A 25,450-nucleotide genomic window follows, 5' to 3' on the forward strand; every position below is an offset into this window, starting at 1 on the left:
TAAAATAAATTAAATAGGTTTCAATCAGCTTAATCTAGGTAGGTAATAACAGACAGTCTGCATGGTTGGGGAAACACTCCAAAAGCTGGGCAAAGTTGAGTAACCCCTTCATTGCTATGAATCGCTGGTATGTTTTTGCTTTTCTATGGCTGTTGGACCTAGATTATAGATCAGATGAATTGAGGAAACATGTCAAGCAACAGCAGACTGGAAGAAATCGAACTTAAGCGACACTGTAAAAGCGCTTGCTGTGGCATTTTCTCAGAGGAGTATCATTTCAAGTACTTGGGCTCCCTGGGGCTCAGAAATACATCTGCAGTCTGGGGGTTCAATAGAAACCTTGCTACTAGAAGTGTCCCACTTGGGCGAGGGGGGGTGAGGGAGGAGGCTGCATAAGAAGGTTCAGGTCACTGTGAATTAGTCAATAGGAAATATTTCATATGTGGGAATTTCCCCACTGGCTCAGAAAGGGTTGGCATGGTGTAGAATGAATGCCTATATGTGACCTCTGATCAGGACCACATTATAAGATTTCTACTCTTTACAGTTCATGGAGTTTGGTGAGGAGAGCCTGGGTGATCATTTGTAAAACTGAAGCTAGAATAATTTCAGCCACCTCAGAATATAGCACCCTAGAAAAGGGGTCTGCAACATGTGACTCTCCAAATGTTTTGGACTAACTCCCACGATGCCTCACCTTTGAAAATGCTGGCTAGGGATGATGGGAGTTGTAGTTCAAAACATATGGATAGCCAAAGATTGCAGACCCCTGCCCTATAATGACCAAAGGATTTACATAAGAGAGCAATTATCACAGCTATATGCGGTAGAAAGGTGATAAAGGCTTGGGAAATTAAATTAAATCCGAGAGTATATACCTTGCTGTCTTTTAGAAATTCACATGTGAGCACCCAGCCTCACCAGAGGTTAGAATTGTTGCGGATATCAAGTGCTTTGAATCAGAGGTGGCCAGGGACACATGTGTAGTCTGTAGATCAGCAGGGCTGGGGGCCATTGGGTTAAAAAAAAAGCCCTACTGAACTTTGAAAGAAAGAAATAATGTAGGAACTAGACATAATGATGATAGATATTGGTAGGAGGAAAATATTAACTTTAAATCAGAGGATTCATACCTCGACCTCTGGAAATATTCAATAAGCACATGAATCTATAAAATAGCCAATGTTGGACAACTTTAACTTACTCCTACAACCTAACCCCCGTCTCCATGCTTTGGGGAGTGCGACGAATCCCAAGATCTCACTGCCTTAGATGAGGAAGCCCCTGCCCACAGAAGTGAGTCAGCTACCCGATAGTCCCCCTGGGGATGGTATTCAGCAGGAGGATCTCTTGGGGAGGGTCACCCCCATGGAGAGTAGTGACGATCCCTTACCCCCCTCTGATCCCTCCACCTCCTCTTATCAACCTTCTCTGACCACATTACTTCGGTGCCCCCATGTACTTCTGCCGTCTATCCCAAGTAGGGTCCACTGGGACAATGAAGAGGAATAGTGCGATGAGAATCATTGAGGTGAACCCGCACCCGCTCTAGTCGCTCGAATGATCCGATTGGCCAGCTCTCATTCAAAACAAGAGAGAAGAGAATGATGGAATCTTAATCTAGGCAAGGACCGAGAGCTCAGCAGTCTATACACAGAAGGGTAGAACAGAGAAGCAGACATTGGGCCTCATCACGACTTGGGCGGTAACCCTTAAAATCGGCGGTAACGCACTTAGCGCCGATTTTAAGGGTCTGTCGGATCACGCCTCCAAATACCGCCGGCGCCATTACAGCCGGCGCAAGGACAGCCGGCTGTACAAGCGCCGACCATAACAGTGCCAGGAACCATTAGCGCTAAAACATCAGCAATCACGAGTCCGGCGTAAGCGCTATTAGCGCCAGAAAAGCGGCAGATAATCCGCCGAAAATACCTCCAGCAAAAAGCTGGAGGTAACAGGACACAGGCCACAGCAATAAGGGCCCAGGTGGAACCAATGCAAATCAGAGGCCTACAAAGGACCCACCCATGCACAACACACCCTCCCTAACAACATTACACCAGCAGGAGAAGGGAGGAGACAGCAATGAGGGCCCAGGTGGAACCAATGCAAATCAGAGGCCTACAAAAGGACCCACCCATGCACAACACACCCACCCCAACACCATGCTGCCATTTGGAGCCGGGAGCCTTGATATCGACTTCTACCTGCTGTGCCTGGAGCTACAGAGGCCAGTCAACCAGGCCAGGGCCCCGGGAGTGCAGGGGGCAGTGGGGATGAGGAGGAGGAGAGCAGCACCAGCAAGGCGGCCAGCCATCCCCAGGGTCAGGCCAAGACCCTGGGCCCTGACTGATGGTCAGTTGGTGACAAAATATCGGCTGGACAGGGCAACCATCACCCAGTTGCTGGACACAATCCAGGGTGACATATGCAGCCACATAGCCACCAGCACGGCAGTACCTCCCCTAGTGAAGCTCGTGTCTGTGCTTCAATTTCTTGGGACTGGCAGCTACCAACATACCGTTGCCATGATGCATGGAATGGCCCAGTCCACATTCAGTGCCATGCTGGGACAGGTGCTTGATGCACTGTTGAATCATGTGAACGAACACATTGCATTGCCAGCCGCACAGGTGCACCAATTTAAGGGTCAATTATATGCCATTGCCCAAGTCCCGAATGTAATAGCAGCCCTGGACTGCACACATGTGGCACTTGTACCACCCCAGGCACATGAGGCTGCCTACAGAAACCGTAAACAGTACCATTCCCTCAACGTGCAGATGACATGTGGTCCTGACCTCACCTTCAGCCACTGCTGTGCCCGCTACCCAGGATCCACCCACGACTCCATGGTCCTACGCAACAGTACCCTGCCAGCGTACATGGAAAGGCACTGAGGCCAAAACACATGGCTACTGGGTGAGTACAAATGTATACCACAAAGCATGTCAATACACAACTGATGGTGCCTGTCACAGAATCCATCATTCCCAATAGGCAGCAGCATCACTGCAGCATACACATTCAAGCACCTTGCACGATGAACCTTGGACATGTCCAACACAGCAGAACACACCCATGCAGGATGTAAGACATGCGGCGGCACAGTGACATATGGAAGCCCCACCACAACAAAGCCTCCTGTGTGAGTAGCACCATGCCTCCCAACACTGACAGTACAGAAATCCCACCCTGCCCATCCGACAGCAATGAAATTCCAAACCACGAGCTGGCACATCCACGAATGCTCCACACATAAGTAGGCTGAGTAATGACAATGCACATCCCACAAACACTGTCCCCAAAATGGCCATGGAAATGCATGGGGAACAGTACAGAATAGTGAAGAGCAGCAAATGCAACTGTAGCCAAATGGATTTGCAATGACGCATGAGGCAGCCACTTCTGTCGAGCAGAAGTAGATGGAAGGGCCCCCTTATCCTGCGACAAGTGAATGAGTACGGTTACATACAGGAACATAGGCGTACCAAGTGGAGAGTACCCCATTGATTCAATCGTGCCCGTAGGACAGCACACTCCACAATGTTATAGGCCAAATGACAAATATGGCAAAATCACACTGATGACAGGGCTCTGTACACCCACTGGACTTACCTTGTCCCCATACCGGCTTTCTCTCCCCTGCAGGGGATTCTGGATATCCCCAGTACACGTGGCTCATGACCCCTGTGCATCACCCACACACGGCGGCGGAGCGGGCATACAACCTTGGCCATGCCCGTACACGGATCTGCGTGGAGATGGCATTTGGACTGCTCAAGGCATGCTTCCGGTGCCTGAACCGCACGGGAGGGGCAATGATGTATGCACCAGAAAAAGTTGGAAAAATTGTACTGACATGTGCCATGCTGCACAACATCTGTTGTCGCAGAAATGTGCCACTGCCCCCTGATGCTCATGTGCAGCCACCTGAGGATGGTAGTGAGGGCGATGAAGTGCCAGAAGGTGTTCCACATGCACAAAGGGTTGGGCTGAGGGAGGGGAGGTTGGCCAGACAGGGATTGATTGATGGATTCTTTTAGAAATGGGTAATGGGTAAATTGTAAATATGTCACTTCAACATTAAATTGCATTTGTAACAATCACTACTGTCCATGCATTGTGATTTTTGGAACGCGATTTGTTTTCCCTCCAACAACCCCCCCTCCCCCAGTAAACACCCAGCACACAATCCCCCCTCACCCCAGTGAACACCCAGCACACAATCCCCCCTCCCCCTAGTGAACACCCAACAATCCCCTCTCCCCCGAGTGAACACCTAACAATACCCCCTGCCCCCAGTGTACAACCACCAACTGTGCAGTTGCCTCATCAGGCCAACAACAATGATGCCATGCACTACAAGGATGGGCGCGGGCACTTCCCTCTCCCAGGCCCCACCGGTGTGCGTGCCCTCAGGTGGCGCATGGACCGGCGCCTCGGAGATGGCTCTAGTGAACCCTCTGTGGGTGTGGTGGAAGTAGAGGGTACAGAAGCGCTGGCCATCATGTGCTGACGCATGAGGTTATTGGCCTTGCGTTGCTGTTCTGCAAGTGCTGACACTGCCTCTGTGAATTCACGGACTCGTTGCCCAAAGCCTGTCAGGGCAGCGGTGCATTGTTGTACGACTTGCCGTGTACGCGCATTGTCCCGCGCCACGTATTTGCACCCATGCCTGATGGAATGACTGACAGCCTTTATGTGCCTGCTCTGCACCTTTGCCATGGCTTCAACCCGGGCCTGTTTGGCCTCGGTGATGTCCAGTCGGCCCATGACTGCTGCCCCAGTGACAAAGGGCTCCCCTGGTGTGTCACATGGTGGACTGCGAATTGGGTGCCGTCGGGGGGGGCTGCATGGCGAGAAGCCACCAGCCTGGACTGGGCTGCCTGGCTCAGATTGCTGGTCCTCTGGCCTCCCATAGGACTGTTTGTCCACATCTGGCTGCGGTGTGCTGCAGGGACGCACAGGCACATGGCGAGTCCCTGCCTGCTGTCTGCCTGGGCTTGGGCTTCCCTGCGGTGTCACCCCTTCTCCATCACTACTACTGTGAGAGTGTAGTGCGGCGGCATGATGCCCACTTGGAGGTGTTGCTCCCACGTCGGGCTCCAATTCAGACCTCTCTCTCGGCATCGGGGCTGTGGATGGTGGCTTGGGGTGAGCTGCCGGTCACCTCCCTGCGGCAGCTGCTGCTGTCTGGCGGGGCTGCGTTGGGTGTTCCCCTGGGTTGTCTCCCTTGGGTGCGGCGTCTCTGTGGGGTGCTGGTGCTGGTGGAGGCACGGTGCTGTGAGCGCGTTGTCGGTGTGGCCTCATCCCCATCATCACCGGGCTGTTTGGATCGACGTGTGCCTGTGGGGTACATAGGGGGTGGTTTGAGTACAATGCTACATACATTTGTATGATGCAGGTCATGCCAACAAGTGTGATTGAAAACAGTACCAATGACGCACTCAACTTGCATTCTGTTCAGTCACCATGTGGTGCTTGTTGTGGATGTGCATGGAGGTACACTGCATGGGAACACGTGGTTGGTGTGGACTGCGCTCAGGCTTTTGTGGTTGTGTTGATGCACAGTACCACTCTACGTAGATGTCCTATGGCTATGGGAGTCTATCCCCTGCCCCGGTCATGCATGCACTGCACGTACGGGGTCGTCTAGGCAGCACTACCGTTCTAGGGATGTGGGCCTCACTTACGGGTGTATGCAGTGCCTCAGACACATGTCTTCACTCTCATTCAGATGCATGTATTTGGGGATGGGACTCACCTGCCGTTGGGTCGATGCCAGTCCCTGCCTCCGCTCCACCAATGCCCTCGATGGTTCCGACGTCGATCAGGCCCGTCAATTTCTCCTCCCATGGTGTGAGGTCGGGTGGGGGTGGTGGTGGCCCTGCTTGCACTCCTGTGCTGGACGCACTTGCACGCGCAGGTCATTCAGCCGCTTGCGGCAGTCCTCCCCATCCCGGGGCACGCACCCCACGGCACTGACCCTCTGGGCGACGGATCGCCATATTTGGCCTCTACGATGGGCACTGGTTTTCCGCTGCTGCAGCTCATTATGGTATGCCAGTGCCTCCTCCACAAGTACCTCAAGCTCCTGGTCACTGAACTTGGGTTTCCTGACCCTGTCCAGTGCAGACTTGCCCCTAGTGCGCTCTTGACTCATTTTCCAGCCTTGGATTGCGTGGATGGCTTCCAGTAGCTGTGATATCCGACGGATTGTGATTTCCAAGATGGCCACCGCTTTATTTCCCGTTCCGGCGGAGACGTGTTTCCTGCGCGCTATAAGCGCGACGTGGCGGTAGCGCACATTGCGCCGGATTTAAGGGTTCGCGCGAACGCCAGCGACCGGGGCGCGTGCACAATGACTCGTGATCTGGCGGATTATCCGCCGGGTGCCTTGGCATTAGCGCTATTTAGGTCCGGCGGATAATCCGCCACATTTACCGCCCAAGTCGTGATGAGGCCCAGTGTCTGGAAGAGAAGCACACCCGCGAAGCAGGAAGCATACTGGAGAGGAGGAGTTATGTTCACCAGTGACCGAGGGTGCTGGGGCACAAAGAAACCAATGCCAAACTGCTGACGAGACCCAAGGAAGACCAACGAAGATCCTGGTGAGCCAGAGAATCCGCAGAAGATCCTGGGAAACCTGCAGACAACTGGAGGGCAACGGCCAAGCCCCTGCAGGTACTAGGGTGGCTAAGCCCAGAGTTGGGAGACCCACAGGGTGCAGGAGTCCCCAAGTAAGGTATCGAGTGACTCTTCACCGAGACAGAGCAAAAAGGTGAAGGAAGTCTGGGACCTATAATGGGGAAATACATCACGAGCAGCAGTAAGAGTAATACACACTTTGTATGCACGAGAGGTACACATAGACCTTGGCAGAATAGTAAAACAAGGCTGTGGGTCGAAGTGAAGTCCGACAAAGAGAGCGAATGCATCGAGTAACCTATTTAGCAGGAGAAGGAACCAGGGGGGTACCGAGAACAGGGTCTGGGACCCATGGCAACTGGGAGGAAGATCTGAATCCTTTCTTCCTCATCGTAGTACCTGGAAGCAGGGTCTGCTCACAAGGTTCTGGGACCCTCAACACAGCTTGGGAAAGGCGTCCATGCTATTCTTCACCGCAGTACCTGGGTCGGGTCCGCTCACAAGGGTCTGGGACCCTCAACACAGCTTGGAGAAGGGTATCCATGTTGTTCCTATTCAACACTGCAATGAGAGCCAGGTTGGCTTAGCTCAACAGGGTGTGGCACCCATTTCTTTTTAACCAATAGAAGAGACATTTTGTGAACCCAGAAGAGACTAAAAGTGGAGGGAAACACCCCTTTTGAACTTTAGGGAATTGTATTTGTTTGGAGCACCTTTTTTCTTTCATAGTTTGATGGAGAACAACAAAGTAAGGCTGCGGTTGACTAGGCCAGAGACATTTTCCCTTTTCACCTTATGTTAAGTTTAGTTTGTGAGGGACAGGTTAGGATTTGGACACAGGACGTTGAACTTTATGTTGGACATTCTGCCACCCTTGTTTCCGACTCTTACTCCTAACACCCTCACAGGAGACTACCAAAAGGCATTTAGCAGCAGTTATATACACACACAGTCAGAAATCTGGCCTCATTTTCGAGTTAATATCTGTATCCATATGCAGTTTTTCACTTTACGGATCAGTCAGACGCTTATCTTGTAGGTCATGAATGTTGTATAATTTCTGCAGATCAGAATGAATGCCAACATGAGCAGGTAGAAATTGAACCTGACACAGCTGAGCTCCAACTCCCCATAATTTGATGGAACTGTAAAAATCATATGCAAACGCTTGCCTAAACCTCCCCTGAGATATTTTTTGAAATAAGGCTTCTCAGATTCCAAGAATCTTTTCAAACCTGGACGGATGAACCATTTAAAATCCTCAACAGTTTCCACATGGCATTTACACAACTAGCAATCTAATTTCAGCCCAATTTCCGGAATTTAACATGGATCCAAAATAAGTTATGAATTATACAAAAAAGGATTCTCTTAAAATAATCTTTGCATAATCTTTTGTTTATTATTTACAAACTTGTCATTGAAATCAGAATAACATACATGACATTTTTTTTTAAACTGATGATATAAACATTTACAAAGTTAAATAAACATATAATATAATGTGTTAATAAATACTTGCGGGTATCAGTGTCCTCCAGAGATTGCGAGCATTGTCACTAAATGTAAAATGGGGGTTTCATCTTGAAACCAGTAGTTCTTTACATGAATCAGCCATTGCCTGTGCTACTGACGATTAAAGGGATAGCATGGCTTTAGAGTTTCTTGTCAAGCTGTCAGTTTCAAGGATAAATAGCTGTGTAATCCAGTGGGAATTTTGTAGATACTTCTACCAGTTGAACGAACAAGCACATTTCTGCATTAATGTCTATATTCTGGCCTCATTAACCACTCTGTTAATCCCCTTACACTCTGTAAAATGTGTAAATGTGGTCATGCCCAATCCTTTACTTTCGTGTTCTTGATTTTGTACCTAACCATAAGTGTAAAGACAGAGAAATTACTTACCAGTAAAGTTCTTTCTATGGATTATTCTCCCACAGATTCCTCATCTTGATATACTCCCAAAGCAGTGCCCACTCTGGTGGAGATTTGGAAGTCACAGCAGGAAACTTTGGAGGACCGCTCCACCAAAATGAGCACCAGCTCCCCAGGCAATGTCTAAGGTGCAATGTTTGGAAAACGTGTGTTAGGACCACCATGTTGCTGCTCAACAAATGTTCTTGAAAGGCACTCCCGTGTGGAGGGCTGTGGAAGCTGCAACCACTCTGGCTGAGCGGGCACTAAGGCCTGACGGTATCTCCTTACCCGCGTTCTGGTTGCACTCTGAAAAGCACAGCACTATCCAACGAGGGATAGTCTGTTAGGTAACAGCTCACCCCAACCTGGATTGCAAGAACACAATGAATAGCAAGGTTCGAAATTAAGTTCTGATGAGCAGGAGCTACAACCAGCTCCTGGGTGTCAGGCATCACCCAGTAGGCAGGTGCTACCACTGGGAAACCAGGAGCGAGTACCCAGCGCACTGCAAATCTAACGTCCACATGCAATGCACAATTGAACTTTTTGTCCATTATGTACTATTCATTACATTTAAATGTGTACGAGATGTGTACTCATCATTCTTTCTTAGCTTTCTCAAATACTCAAGAGTCAAAAGTATCTCCTGGTAGCTGTTACTTTCAAGGTAACTAGGCTCTTCTATGCTAGAAGCAGGAGTTAAAGAGCTCCCTGCTCTCAGAGATTTCAAACCCTGAACAGTTCGTCATCTTTCCTGAAAGAGCCTGTTTTGGCCAGGTAAAACCTCTGCGCCCTCTTGGGATTCAACCTGTGGAGTCTCTCCTCATCCTTAGATGGATGTGGCCCAAGGATAAAAAGCTGCGAGATCTATACAAGGCTCAAGTTGAATTCTGGCACCACCTTCAGTAAAAACATAGGGCAAACTTTCAGGGATACCTTCTCCTTGAAGATCAGGAAAAGGGGCTTACAAGATAGTGCTTCCAACTCACGAACACATCTTGCGGACGTCATCGCTACCAAAAAGGCAGTCTTCAATGTGAGAAGTCTGATGGAAGTACAATACAAAGGCTCAAACAGAGCGCCATTAGAAAGGTAAGAACCATGTACAAATAGAAATCAGGGAACACAAAAGGCGAAGGAGGGAACGTTTTAGTTAGGCCATTCAGGAACAGGGCCACCACTGGGATGTAAATTAACCTTGTTCTTGGGTCCTTTTAAGCAGGCAAATGGCAGCCAGATACCCCTTTACCGTACCCACTTGTATGCCCGATTTGGCTAAGGCCAACAAAAACTCCATCACTGAGGATGTGGAATATGACATGGGTCTGCTGTCTTCCCCTTACACCATGCCACAACCGTTCTCCATCTTCACGCGTACAGGGACCTAGTGAACGGGCTACATGCAGCCAACAGCACCTCTAGCACCTCATCAAGGTCCCAGTGACCGTACTTGAGCCTCTCAAGAGACAAGCATGCAGGCTGAGAGTTTCTCGGATCAGGTGAAGCACATTGCCTCCCGACTGACACAGAAGAGACCCGGCCTGCGAGGAAGCCGGAGAGGTGGGCATGCACCCAGTTCCAGGAGATGCGGGTACCACGTCGTCCCGGCCCAGTCCGGAGCGATCGGGATCCGGCGGGTCCTGAACCTCCTAAACCGCCTGAGAGCCCAAGGGATGATTGGCAACTGCGGGAACGCATAATAGAGGTCAAAGACCTACTCCCACCAGAAACATGGCCCATAATTCCTCCCTTAGCAGAAATTCCCTCAAACAGAATTGTTCACATTTTGTGTTGTCCGTTGTCGCAAATAGATCCACTGCCGGGGTGCGCCATTGGGTGAACATCTCTGCAATCACCTCCGGTCATAGATTCCACTCATCGGAGACCAAGCTCTTCTTGCTCAAGAGGGTCTGCCAACTCATTCTCCGCCCTTGACGGATGAGCTGCAGAGGCTGAGATGTTTATTGTTCTCCAATATTCAGAACCATATCTGCATGGCCTCCCTGCAAATGGGTAGTGAACTCACGCCTCCCTGCATGTTGAGGTAGTGCATGGTTACTGAGTTGTCAGTTCGAACTAGGACATGTTTCCCCTGCAGAGAAGGTGCAAACGCGGTCAGCGCTAGTCTGACTGCTCACAACTTCAGTAGATTGATGTGGCACCAATAGCTGCTGATTTGGAAAAAGCCGCAATTAGCACGCCAGCACTTCAAAGAGGCTTCTGTGACTACCTGCGCCTCTGGCTATGGCGGCCAGAAAGGTTCTCCAGCCAATATGTTTTTTCTTCCACTCCACCAAGTCAGGTCTTCGGCCACAGACCTCGACACTTGGAGCACATCCGACATCTCGCAGAAATAATGCAACCACTGGCTCCTGCAGCACCAGGAAAATACAGGTTGCCATGAGAACCAGCAGATGCAGGTAAGCAGACGCTGGGAGACTGCTGGAAAAGACTGACCGTCTTCGCCACGTTGGTGAATCTCTTCTCAGGAGGAAATACCTTCCCTTCCCAGGTGTCCAAGACCACTCCGATTAATTGGAGCCTCTGCGCTGGTGAGATCTGTGATTTCTCCAAGTTCTGGTAAAAACCCAAGTCATGCAGCAGCAAACAAGTGTCATTGAGACACCTAAAAAAGTGTTCTGGCGAGAAGATCAGCCAATGGTTCAAGTATGGCAATAGGATGACGCCAGCTTTCCCGAGATGGGCTGCTACTACTGTCATCAGTTTGGTAAAAACATTGGGTGCGGAGGTCAAGCCAAAAGGGTGCACCTTTAACTGGTAATGTGTGTCCCCAATGATGAACCTCAGGAAACGCTTGTGCGTTCTGTGGATTGGCATGTGGAAATAGGTGTTCTGAAGATCCAGCGACACCAGCCAGTTTTTGAACTGTCGACACTGGAGAATCTCCCTCAATGTCACCATACTAAATGTATCTTTTCTCATGAACTTGATTAAGACCCTGAGGTTCAGGATGGGAAGGAGTTCTCCACTTTCTTGGGGACCAGTAAGTATCTGGAATACCAGCCGGTGCCTCTTTCCTCGGCTAGCACCTCGTCTACTGCTCCCTTCGACAGAAAGTCCTGCAGCTCTCCTGGTGCTCCCGTTCCGGATGTCGAGAGGGTGATGGAGGTCTGCCTGGTGGCCGTTTCACAAATGGTAGTTAGTAGCCTAACTCAACCAACTGAAGGACCCTGGCATCGGAAGTGATATCCTTCCATTTGCCCAAGAACCCCATAGACTCTCCCTCTGACCGGAGATCTATAGGGGGATACCTCACAGAGGTTTCTGAGGCGCGGGTGCTATCGACATGGCAGCAGGAGTGATCTGGCTCGATCCTCCTCTTCCTAACTCTGGCTGTGGGAATCGACGCTGCCCCTGCATTACCTGGGGGAGCTGCGCCCTTCTTGAGAAAAAACAGTACCGCCTATAGCATCGTCCTCTCGTCCCAAAGGCACAATTCTGCCTTGGGGGTTGCTGCTGCAAAACCGAGTGCCTTCGCTCTCAATTTTGAGTCTTTGAACTTTGAGGGCTCATCGGCTTTGGGGCCAAACAGACCCTCCCTGACGAATTTCAGGTCTAGCAGCATTTTTTGGACATTGGGGGAAACCCCCAAGCTCCTCCAGTAGGCTGGCCTGCGCCCACGCAGTCTGCAACGTCTAATCTAGCCTGGAGTGCATGGCATGCCATCTTCTTACCATCACTAATGATTTCCATAAAGCGGTCCCTAACTTCCCCCACTGGGAAATGGTTGGCTGCGTCCGTGATGGTGTTCCGTTGAATATGCGAAAATTTCGCACAAAGACACAAGAGCCATGAATAGCTTTCAATGCCATGCTCCCTGAAGCGAACACTTTTTTTTGCCATAGTGTCAAGCTTCAACTCCCTATCTGTGGGAAGGTTCGATGTCAAGTCAAAAGTCGTGATGTAACAATCGCAACCTGCACCACTAGCCCTCCGGGGGTTTGTGTGGGCCATGAACGCCTCCCGCTGGCTTATATTTTGTTGTCAGCTCTGTGTTGACTGCTAGCGTCGAACACTAGCGTTGCCACAGGCGCATAACAGGGTCCGCTATGGCGCATTGAACGGCAAAGCGTATTCAGCTTGTGACCCTCGATTTAGGATGATGGTCAGTTTATAATGAAATACTGACTTCAATGCGCAACCAGCCGGAGTGCCATGATGACCTTCTCGACCACCTTGTGCTACTGGGTGTTCGGATGTGCGTAGGGGTTCGACTGCTGGAACTCGATGTCTTGGGACGTGTCTAGTCCACTTGTATTGTCGAGGCCCTCTGCTAGTTCTAGCAACTCTGTCTGGTGCACCATGAAATCGTGCAACTACTCCAGGCCTACACCCGCAAGCAGCTCTGACCCGAAAGGGATCAGGTCGCCCTCCTCATCAAAGATCGACTGCATCGAGTCAGAGAAATCGGCTCTCGATTCCAGTGCGTAATTCCGATCTTGCGGAACGTCTGCCAGTCAAGCGGTTTCTCAGCCTGAAGAGGTTGCCGATGGTATCGGCGCAGGAGTAGGGTTCTCCTTTGAGGTCACGCTCAAGCGCGTTTGAACTCCTTTGGCTACCTTTGTGCCGGACAAATTGGGCGCGGTTGGAGCAGAACCCACCTGCGGCATTTAAGCCGTAGCCGTAACAACTGCAGCCTTCTCAAAGACTTTCATCATCCACCTTTTAAAGTCTTCCCACTCCTCCCTCAATGCACCCTTCGCAGGGTATGACTTACCCTTATCGTCCGATGAATTGGGATCATGTCTGCGTGGGGGCTTCTTTTTGTGCGACAATGATGAGCAAGAATGATATTACTCCATATCATGCCTGACACCGAGACACAACATGCAGTCCTGCATCCTTGTTTGCGCTTTGAGCAGCACTCAATTTATGAAATGGCTGTGATGCCCAAAACTAGACTTACAAATGTAATATGGTTACCAGACTACACACTTCTGTTTGGACCCAAGATCTGCATGCTTCCCTATACTACCATGACAAGGTAACTGCAGCCCAAGTCGAGAAGGCTGGGCAAGGCTGGATTATGCTGATTAACTTCCAAAAGTGCCCAGCCTCAGCTTAAGAAGAGCCCTGTCTCAAACACCACTAGACCCATTCCCATTAAGTTACCAGCAGGCTCCAATAGCCTCCAGGAAACCCATGGATTTGCTCCCAGAGAAGCCATGGCACAAAATCCACCCTCACTTAAAAATAACCATTATGCTGTACAGCTTTCCTGTCTACAGACCGTGGCAATCTGGGCAAGAAGAAGGGTTTTCCCTCAGTGTTTTCTTGGGCATTGTTTCAACATGCCCAGGCTTAAAATGGCACCCTGGCACTATGGAAGGCTTAAACATCTGACCTCTGCAGAGCCAAAGACTTTTCTCATGTCCTTAAACCTTCATCACACAATTTGACATAACTGGTAATTCCATGCCTTCATTATTTTACAAGGTTAGATGAACTAGCTATGCGATCATATAATATTTCAGGTGACACTTTAGATGGCTCACCAGAATAACGAAGATGCAGGTATGCTAGGCTCCTTGTAAGAACAAGGATCCCAGGCTTAGTGGAATTGCATGATTTCTTTTAACAATACATATTGAATTGTGCACTATTTATTTTGGTTTATATCTTTTAAACACCCTTTCTGGGTTGGATATATTAAGAAATATAATCATTTGAGTTGGGTTTCCCCATGTTTTAGTGTTTCACTACTCTCTAGCCTACTGTTTATCATGAATAGTGCATGCACTAAGTAACCTATTAGATTTGTACTTTGCTGTGTGTAAGAAAGGGCAATATCTTATTCTGCCATCTTTGAAGTATGCTTTCTCCTCCTGGAGAATTTTCCAAAGGCTCAGTTTATGGTGTTTGGATGATGATGATCTTACACTAGAAATTTAAGAGGCCCCACATAGACTACAACTAGGTTTTACTTGGATTACTAGATGCTTGCAGGCTTTTCATGAAGAGAGTTAATTCCTACTACATTCTGGCACCGTAAACAGCTATTGTTTACAGGTCATGCCATTTCTTGTTAATATCAATATTCACATGTGAAAGATGCACTGGCTAGATTGCAACAACCCCAACAAAATGAATTGCTCTTTTTCATTTGCCAATTTGTGTGGGAGAGATCACATTACCTAATTTTGTGAATACCTGGCTATTTTAATAGGGACATACAGTTTCAAAAACATATTTACGGGCCCTGCACTTGAAAGGATTTTCTTGTGTGTACACAGACACACAAGAATGGTTACAACGGCAACATGGTCTTCTGTTGGCAGGTTTTCTAACATTTACTTTAGACACTGGTCAAACAAACAGAAAGAAGATGCATACTGAGCATTCTTGCACACATACCTTCTGCACTGGAGTCCAGGCTAAAGTCTTGACTTTGCAATATTTTCTCAACAATGTCATCTGCATCCACCCTGGTGGCATCCACACGTTTTAACTGTGATTCCACAGAGTCTTGTTTGACTGGATGCCTGAGGTGACAAACCAAAATATATTTCAGACACACCTTGATGGTTTTACATTTTTTTTTATAGTGCCTTAGATTACAAAGTAAATACAATCCCAATTTAAGGATGGCATTTACAGATCCAGTCAAGTGGATTCTGTGGACACAGTGGGCGTACCTGTTGAGCTTCTCTGATGGTGAGCGTTCTTTGTCAGGTGTGCTGGGGTTAGTTTCAGGGAACTTTGATTCATCCACTTCACAAGGCTCAGGGATGCTTCCAATTCCAGTTGAAGTACTTCCAACTGAGGTGTTTCTCTTGTGACTCAACTCAGAGAAACTGGAAGATCTAGAGTGACTTGTACTGTACCCTATAGGAGTGTGCATGAATAGGTAGAGTAAAGAGAGGGAAAGAGGTTAAGAATTAGTTGGGTACAACAGATGAACATCCAAGCAAAGAATACAAAAATATGAATGAGCCAAAGGGGGTCTAGGTTGGATACGTTCACAAACAAAACAGTCGCCCTGCATCTGGTTGGTTCATATCAATATAAAATATATGCATCCAAAAGCCTTTATAAGTGAATTCATATGAATTTCTTCAACAAAAAATGACATTGAATAATTAACATTCTATTAAAAAAGAACCACAAGATAACAAAAGACGATGTAAACAACAAATACACATAGCCGATAAGTTGGAATTCTCTAAAAATGTCATCAATATAAAATGCACTTATACGAGAAGTTTCTTTTTTAAAGGCAGCAACAATAAACACAGCAATTACATTGGTCACTGTTTGAAAACCAAATTCTTTTTTGTGGCTGATTCCTAAGAGTGAAAATTTGCCTTAATCAATATGGGTTTAATAAGCAATTTTGTATGAGCAGCATAAATGAGGCAATCCTTGAGAAAGAGAGTTCTGTTAAAAGCCTCAATTTACCCCCAACACTTTTGCAGATCTTCTCCAGGCCTAGCTTTTCCCGTTTACAGCATTGCATTCTCATTAAAGTGGCGTCATTTTCCCCCAACATTGAAGTAACCTCAGTGGCCCATTAGAGAATTGCAATTGACTATATGTAAATTATCCTTCAAAACCAGCCAACAACTTGATACTCAGGGGAGCTGTGTACAGTCATTTCCAAGTGACTCTGCCACTTAGCAGCAACTGTTACAAAGTTATAAGAAAAGACTGATCACTGTTCCCGCCCGAGACACTTAGCTCGCAAGGGGCTGGAGAGACTGCAAACTCGAGATCCCAGTCTTATTGGAAAGTCCCTCATATCCCCCACCCCAAACCTCCCGTCTGTCACTGCTGACGCACACAGCTCCTCACAATCCTGCAGCCTTCGTACCCCTCTCACCTCGTTCTTTTAGGGGAAGCAATTTTTAGGAATCCAAACCCAACCTTCCATCTTTCCTGCTCCTCATTTCATGGTGAAGAAACCTTTGTAGGGTTGCAGCATCGCTCCAAAACCAAAGGCCTAGTCCTGCATCAAAACCTGATGAGTTGTTTCAGTTGGCGATGGGCTGTGAGAAGAGTTTGGGGTTTAGGGGAGACAGTAGGGTAGACCTCTGGGCAAAATGAGCAGGGATTATGACCGCTGCCCTATCCAATGCTTGACAAACACCTAGTCCTGCCCTCGATGGGCAAAGATACCAGCAGGCCACTGAGCATAGCACCTTAGCATGTTAAAGAGTGACGCTTGAGGTGTCTCTCTGCCTGCTAACCAACATAGTAAAGGAAGATGAAATGGGTTTGTTTGTTTGTTTATTTATTTGTATAGCGCTCTGAACCCGGAGGTATCTGGGCGCATTACAAGAGGATTTTCAAGTTACAGGGTACCGTTGTAGGTTCAGAAACTTAAGGTACAGAGCATATTTACATAATAAAAACAACCTTTAAATAAAGAATGTAGTTTGCAGGTTACAACAGAAGAAGTTCTAGGAGTGTGCAAAGACATTAGGTGACTGTGGCCCACACATTTCAAGGTGCCCTTCCAGTGAACCTTAAGTTCTTGCCCCCCATAACCATTAGCAGTTTGTTTTGTTCCGCAAGGTGTAACAATACATCTATTTGGGAGAGGGATTGAGAGAGACTACACAAGATAGAAAGAGACCACGCGCGAGAGAGAGAGAGATAGGAGTGCAGGTTCTTTTGCTTTGTCAGGCCTACTCACACCATCCCCCGACTAACCAACTCCCTGCTAAGATCTCCTATCAGCTTACACTACACATGCAGAGTACCCAGACAGCCACCACGTGCCAAGCCATCAGCACTTAAACACTCACCAAGTTCTCCTCTTTAGCCCTGCTGCTCTCTGACACATCAGCGGCTAACTAGACCGAAAGCTTAGATCTTGAGCTCTTCCCTATAGATAACACACTCCCAGGTTTCTCTGCCATACCTATACACAAGAGATTGGCAGTCAGGAATTGGGTACTTCTGACCTGCACCCATCAACAACACAGGTTTCGCATCTTCCTTTGCCACTGCCACACTATTGAACCCCACCACCCTTTTTCTTAAAAAGCAAAGTGCAGCAAGGCTGCCCATAGTGGCAGAAGGATGCTATACAAGACGAGTAATGTGTTCTGCTGAGGCTATTGTGGAAGGAGGAGAGCGACACATAGGTGGTATAATTGTTGGCAGAGGCTTTTATTCAACAAACAAGGGTTGGAGAAATACCTTCCTGACCCCAATACTAAGAGGGTGTTCCCTGCCCCGAAATAATATTCTAAGGAGTCTGTTAGGATACTCCCAAAGAAACAAGTTCACCATTGTGTCAACATTCCTATTTCCAGCCCTCACACTAAGAGCATAAACTAATGTGCAAAGGGGATCTTCTTTAGTCTCAGAGTTCTGTTCCAACTCGCAAACAAAAGTTCCAAAATGGTGGAAAAAATAAACTCGAAAAGGAAGGACAACCTAACTCCCAGGTTGTCGTGCTATCTGAAAGTTCAATGACTATCCTACCAGGTACTGTGACTATGAAGAGTGCTTTAATTCCCTCTTCATGTGGGTGAGTCCAAGGGTTTGCCTACTCTGTACTTCCCAAATGTGTGTTTACTTGCTTGGCCACTACTACCTTACTGGTCACAGCCAACCTGGTATGCTCTCCTGGCAGGTGCTGTGTGCATGAAGATAGTTTTGACTCTCTTCATGTGGAGCGAATCCCAGACTTCCCTTTTCCTTAAGTGTGTTCTTCTTGCTCGACTCCTCCTTCTACTCCTCCTTCTACTCCTCCTGTCACAGCCAACCTGGTATACTCTCCTGCCAGGTGCCGTGAGTATGAAGATTGATTTGGCTCTCTCTTCATGTGGGTGTGAATCCCAGACTCGCCTTTTCGACTTCTACTACTACTGCTGCTGCTGCTGCTGTTTCGTGGTCACAGCTAACCTGGTATATTCTCCTGCCAGGTACTGTGACTATGAGGATTGGTGTGGAGGCTTTGATTATGTATATGGGTGCAGGTCCCAGACTCTTCTGTGTTCTTCTCTTCTTCTAGCCACCCTGCCAACTGTCCAACCTCTTTGGAGAGCTAACATGTGCTTTTCAGTTGTTTGCGGGTGCTTCGGGCTCTCACGGCTTCTCTTCGCTGCTTCCACTGCCTGTGGCAGCTCAGTGCTGACTTCCGGCCTTCTAGGGACACCTTTACCAATGGGTAAGCATTGGTCCTGTTGGCGTCCTGTCTCCTCTACAGTTGTCAGGGTTCAAACCTTCAGCTTCCTCCTGCGAGGGCCTCTCTCTCTTCCCAGTCCTTCTTCCCTTTTTATTATCAGAACAGTATTAGCCGTTCTATGGCATATAGTCTGCACACGTTGGTTCTGCAGAACATGCCACATGGATCTGTGCCTCTCCCTTGTCTCAGGAGAGAGATCTTCACTCCTCATTACGTTGTTGCTGTTCTTCCATGCATCAGTAGTGAGGTCTTCACTCAGGTTGTTGTTGCTCTTCCTCGTCCCGGTATTTCTTGGGGAAGTGACACTGTCTGTTCTACAGACATATTGTCATGATTCCTGCCCCTCATGTCCCCAGCCCTCCAAGATGTCAGGCTGGAGCCAGGCCACGATCACCTACATGGCCATCAAGGGCCTCTCCATCCTTCCAAAGACCCACTTCGAGTCAGACTTGGCGCTCGTGGCACCAGACTCACTCCCATAGGATAACATTGGGGATTGGACTTGTAGTGCATTGATGGGGACAAGTTGGATGCCCCCACATATTTCGGTTCACAGAACTGCATGTGCGGTCTAGTCTTTTGGGTGTGGTTCAGCCCAGAGGCACCTGGGATACCCAGAGACTATTTAAGCCACACCCAGGCTGAGAAACATGCTTTGCGTTTTCTGCACCTGCAGCGTGACACTCACCGTGTTCGGATCGGTCTCCAGTAGGCCTGCATTTTTTTGCTGCGCTCAGCTCCTGCAAGAACAAGAACACCGTTAGGAACAGCCTTACCTTGCGGCGCTTCAGCCCATCAGTCATTGCTCCTTCTGTTCTGCGGGCATCTTCGGCGGTGTCATTCCCATCCCGACACGCCGCTTCCTAAGGAAAAGGGAAAAGAACAGAAAAAAGGCATTAGTAAGCATTCTGCAATCTTCGCTTATTTTTAAATACTGTACGAGCTTCAAACGCTTACCTGAATCCTTCATAACCGGCATCCATGCTGAAAACGTCGCAGCACCTAAAAAAAAGGACTAGGAGGACTCAGTTGGGTGAGACACAGTATGTGTCTTCCTCTAGGGAAGAAATATCAGCAATGCCAAAGTATGTAATGGCTTGTTGTCAGAACGATCTTTTAGCTCCCCAAGTTAAATATCTTAATGTCGGTGAAAATATTCATCAACCATTATGCATTAGGAAGAATGAATATCCTTATCAAACCAGAGACTAATAGAGCTGGAAGCTCCCCTAACTCCCAAAGGTACAGTGAAAAGGACACTGAATAATATAAATGTTGACATTGAAGATTTATTTCTCCGTAAATCCAAACCTTGTGATTGATCCTTATGATATTCCTGTAGGAATACAATTAGGAACAGAAATGAGTACGAAATCGAAACTCAAATGAAGAAAACTGATTTTTGCATTATGAACTCCACGTCCCATAATCCGCAAGATACTAGGACAAAGAAGAGGACTGCAGAGGAACAAAACTGCAAAGTGCAGCTTGTTAATGGAAATGACCCACACCTGAGGGAGACTGGGAGGCTTGAAAAGACATTAGTAAGAAGAAGGAACAGAGCAGTAGTCATAGGTGTAGGAGTTGTGAACTCTCCATATTATATTGCAGCAGAAGCATAAACTGGAGGAGAGAGAAGACACCCGGACCACTGTTAAGTAGTAGCCAGTCCCGAGAGGGTCTTCACTTCCAGAAGCCTTAATTGTAGAGGTTGCGCAGCAGGAAGTGTCGGAAAGGGAAACTTGCCCATTGGAAACCTGGAATGCAGAGGCTGTGCAGAAAGAAGCGAAAGTTTGAAAAGCTTCCCCCATAACAAGGCTGTCTCTGGTGCCAGGCGAGCACAGGAGAGCCTCAGGAGAGGAGGAAGGTCCGTGTGCGAGTGGTGTGGGCGGCGGTAGAAAGAAATTGCAGATAGCCTGACTGCGAGGAGCAGCTGAGGCAGAGGACCTGAGAGCAGCGAGGGAAACAGACGTGTACACCATACCAGGTGAGTTCACTAATCTATTGTGACACCGGAGTGCTCTGTAACCGCTCGAGAAGGCAACTGTGAATACCAGATTGACAGAAAAAGAAAACATTATTTTGTAAAACAAACTGACTATGATTTTAAGAATGCAAGTTTAATTGAAAGCCAGCAACAAGATGGGGGCAATGATTTCAGAACCCAATACAAACTACCTTGCCCAAGGCAGAAAAGGTAAAACAAGGCAATTTAAGACTAACAAACATTGCCAAAATCAAGAGGGGGCCAATGAGAGTCCTAAAGGTTATAAAGCTTATGGACCATGTTTGAGGAAGAGCATAAAAGAAGCTGGTGTAGACCCACATTGCCAAAGCCAAAGAATAGTGAGAATAATTTCAGTATTTGGTTAATGAAGACGTGGGGAAACAAAAGCAGCAGGGAGGCTGCCCTTCTGTAAAAGAATATTCAGAAGGAGTGGAGCATAACTTGCAGAGGTTTTGGAAATCACAAAAGTGTAATAAAGAGCACCAAAGTTAATGTTGTCTTCCCTGAAGAAATGCTTGAAACTTAGTGTTGTGAAACAAGAGACATTGCAAAATTGTTGTAAGCTGATCTTAACCACAGCAGCGCTTGTTTGTAATTTTCTGACCTGCAGGGGAGTACACTAGGTCAGGGTTGTGGTAACACTTTATTCTGTTCGGACAGAGGAGCATACCCAAACAGAGGACTTTGCAGTAGTAGGCCTGGCATGAGAGTTAACCAGGTGCAGGTGATGAAGTGGTGTTAACAAATCATCCCAACAAACTTTCATTGTGGAAGCAAGAGTTGTTAAAGAAGCAGTAGTAGATAGTAGTACATTTTTATGAAATATTGCCGAATCATCCTGACAAACATTCATTGTTGGAAAGAGTGTTGGACAAATGGCTACAGAAGTGTAAAATAGTTTCCCAACAAATATGTTGCTGCAGAAGAATCCGGACAAAGACAATTTATAGCAATTCTATTTAATTTAAGAATTGTTTTTGGTTCATGCGAAGAAGGTTGTTTTCTTAATATCACAAGTAGAAGAGAATGAACCCTTGTTGAACAATCCTGAAATGTTGGAACCTTTTGTTGATAAGTGAAAATCAAAAGAACTGCATTGGAACTTTGATACAAGACAGGATTTCCTTATTCTTTTCGAACTGTTGAAGAGAATCCTGCTTGAATCTGGGGAAGGGAAATTCGCCCAGCTCATAAGGAGGGACAGGTATCACGTCGTGAATTTAACTGTTATAGTTGTTGCTTTTGAACCACCATATATTACCTTGCTGAGTTTCTTTAGTGTACAAGTGTAGGGTTTTCCTTAATTTATTTTAGGCAGGGAAATCCTTGTCAGAGTAGGGATGGCGATGCGTTTATCCAATTTTTTCAGTTAATAAAATGGCAGCTTTTGTTCACAAAGTTGTCCAGCTCACATTTCTGAACACTCACAAGACCTAGACAGATATTTCATTTTCAGTTATATTGTCCACTGTGTAGTGCAGTTATACTGTAGGGCCCTCAGACAGGACATAGCTTCAACGGGGCGTCAGGCTGCAGTCTATTGACCGCCTTGATGACCTGGGAGTCACATATACTAACTATGCCAACGACACTCTCATCCTCATTGCGCTCGCAGGGAGTTACGAGGAAGATGTTGCTAAACTAAACGAGATCTACCTCGAAATCCAAGCATGGATGGCCACCCATAGCCTCTGCTTAAACGATGAAAAGACGGAACTGCTGATAGTCGGCTCACAGGCCCGTCGCAATAAACTCAACACCAGATACCAATCCTTTGTTATTGATGGCAACATCATAAAAGTATCAAAAGAAGTCAAAACATTGGGTGTGTACCTTGACTCAACTCTCTCTCCAAAAATAAATCAACGCCACCATCTCAGCCACAGCCTACACCAACAAACTTATTAATGCCTGCAAACCCTTTTTGTCCACCAACAGTCGCCTCACATTGGCTAGGGCCCTCATATTGTCTAAATTAGACTACTGTAACACACTGTTCCTCGGATCCACAAAGCACAACCTGAACAGACTACAGATACTTCAAAATAACGGTCTTAGATGTGTCCTTAATCTCCAATATAGGGGCCCTACGTTACCCCAATAAGAGATGTAGTGCAAGGTTGCTGTCTATGTGCAGGAAAGCTCAATCTCCTCTATGTGTTTACTCCATTTTCTGTGATACTGATGGTTCTCAGTAGACAAAAGAAGAAGTGGTCCACTGTTATCTTGATTGTTTCTGACTGGGCTCGGAGGACTTTCACGCAGAACCTCTAGACATATTAATCAGTTTCTTCTGGTTAAGGTGGACCCTGCTCTTTGAGTAGAACATCAGGGTCCTCAATCTATGTGTGTGCTGCAGTGGGGGAGGGGGGTTGTCTAATGCTGTGGCATGCATTTTTTCAATAAAATAGTTGCTTGCGTTGCTTTTTTCCTGAGTTGCTTGCACCTCGGGTGAGGGTTTCATATGATGCTTTGCTACTTCAAAGAGGGCTTTGCTCCTGTAAGAGGCAGTGTAGTGCATGAGGAAATTGAACCAGAAAACATGGTGCCGATGCGCGGCCATCTTGGATATTCACTTCCATTTACCGCAAGAAAAGTAATGAAAGTCCACGTTTTCCTGGGCTCAGATAGCAAACATGTATTTCTGCTGTGGAGACAAGGTCGCATATTTATGTCAGATGACCGAGCGGGGGAGAATCGTTATTGTATTGTCTGCCGAAGGACAAGCTAGAAAGGGAGTCGGTGCACTGTGCAGGTGTAGTGATAAGGGGCAGTGGGAACGACAGCAAAGAGGGAAGATGGGTTTTTCCCCTTCTAACTTGAATATTCCACTCTGTTTATGCCTCATGCTTATTGTCTGCTCTTTGGCCGAGGGCAGCTTGGTAAACATGAGGGCCGGGGATCAAAAGTAGCCCCCATGAGAGACTAGGGTTTTTACTCTTGGAGTTCAGAGTTAGAAGTTTGACCCCCGGGTGTTGCAGTCACGCTGGATGTGAGGACGCTCCACTCTAGATCCCATTGCAACGATCGATCGCTCTGCCTACCTGCTGTGGGACTAAGCAGTGTTGTTCTGGACGAGATGAAGGTGTCTAATGTGGTGGTCATAACGGTGAATTCTTTTTTACCTTTTGTTTATAGATAACTGATTATATGTTCATTCTTTCTGTTGGTTAATTATGCATGAATAAAGGGCCTATAACACGCCATTTTTCTATAACCATTACTAATGTGCTATGTGTAATTTTGTGCCCATCTGAGTCCAATGATTATTTTTGCACGGGTCTGGTGCACGGGATCTCCATAAGTGACCAAGGTAAAGCAAAACAATTGGCGCCGTGAGCAGGGTCTTTGTGCAGCTATTAATGTCAAAGTACCCTGCCTGTATATTTTGTGACATATGATATTGGACTCAAGTTAGGCAATCTTGGTAAGGGAGTAGTGTATGGTGTGGTATTGTTGATAGGGGACGTGTAATATTCAGTTGGTAACCTGAACTCCATATATAAGAAAAAAGGAAGCTCCGCAGGCGGAGGCTGTCCTGAGGTAACCATTCCGGGGTGGACCAAAAGCCTGTATGATAAAGTTGCCCAGATCTGGGCATGTGATGCGGGTTTGGGTGAGGAATGGGACTCCAGCATAGGAGCTGGAGAGGCTAGTCCGGACGTCCTGGTGAGTTGTCTACAAAAGGTGCTGGTGGTAAAAGGGAAGGAGTGTTCGGTCCTTGGTAGGAGGGGCTGGATCTTGTTAAATGCCTTCCGAAAGCTACACCAGCAGAAGGTTGAATTACAGGGGAATGTCCTGAAATTGGAAAAAGAACTGGTAGCTGAGGAACAACTGCCATTAATGCAACAGCTCTAAATGAAATGCCATCATGATAAAGCAGATAAATATCAGATGGTGTCCGAGCAGGCTGCTGTAAGAGTGGCTTGTTATAAATATATTGCTATCTTGGATGGTCAGGTTACTTGGTGGGGCAGCAGGTCTTCACGTAGATGCAACAGACACTGCTCAGTTTTTAACGTTCACACAGGAAGTCCAAATCCAGGATATTCTACGGGTAGGTCCTCCGCGAGAAGCTGAATCTCAAATGTCTTTATTGAAAATGGTGGCCGAGGGCTGCAATCACAAGTATCCCATTGCATCAGATTGGCCGATGGTACACACTGAAAGAAGCGATTCAAAGGGCGATAGAATATGCCATGAAAGAGGCAATTCATTTAGATGATCCCGAACATATGGGGCTGGTAGCATTATCTGTTTCAGCAAGAAACACTCATTTGCACCGCCCCTCTGGCATATAAGAATGTGATCATGGCTGTATTAGTGGGTATGACAGGCAAAACAACGGATGAAGTGGTAGACGCTATTAGACAACTGGCGGATTTAGGGGAATAGGAAAAGGAAGAGGAAAAATCCTGAGAACGAGAGAGAGAGGGGCGCAGTGAAAGGCGCACACCTGGGAAGAGGTTTGACAACCACGATACACGCGTGTCCAGAATAGATATGTTCGTAGCGCTACTAAAAGATGGGGTACCGCGTGGGGATAAAATGGGATTGAGACACAAGAAATGTATCAATTATACAAAAAATGGGGTTTTGACAGAAAAGCGAAATATAAACAAGTAAAGCGGCAGGAGATACATAAACAAGAGAAAGAGGAAGACCTGTTTGTATCTTCCCCAGAAAAGGCAGATGGTAGATCTTCTGATAAG

The 25,450-nt window shown here is 47.3% G+C and overlaps 1 protein-coding gene across 3 annotated transcripts in view; it reads right to left on the bottom strand.

The window, feature by feature from the left end:
* Positions 1 to 25,450, bottom strand: part of EEIG2 (EEIG family member 2) — an 847,845-nt gene that overhangs the window by 162,784 nt on the left and 659,611 nt on the right. For all 3 annotated transcript variants that reach the window (XM_069641869.1, XM_069641870.1, XM_069641871.1), the window contains 2 exons: positions 15,228 to 15,417; positions 14,947 to 15,074 (listed from right to left, as the gene is read on the bottom strand). In XM_069641869.1, coding sequence (XP_069497970.1) covers positions 14,947 to 15,074; positions 15,228 to 15,417 — 318 coding nt within the window. The remainder of the gene's footprint in view (positions 1 to 14,946; positions 15,075 to 15,227; positions 15,418 to 25,450) is intronic.

The sequence above is a fragment of the Ambystoma mexicanum genome, chromosome 1q, assembly GCF_040938575.1.
Source record: "Ambystoma mexicanum isolate Mex_15411 chromosome 1q, UKY_AmexF1_1, whole genome shotgun sequence".
NCBI classification, from domain to species: Eukaryota; Metazoa; Chordata; class Amphibia; order Caudata; family Ambystomatidae; genus Ambystoma; species Ambystoma mexicanum.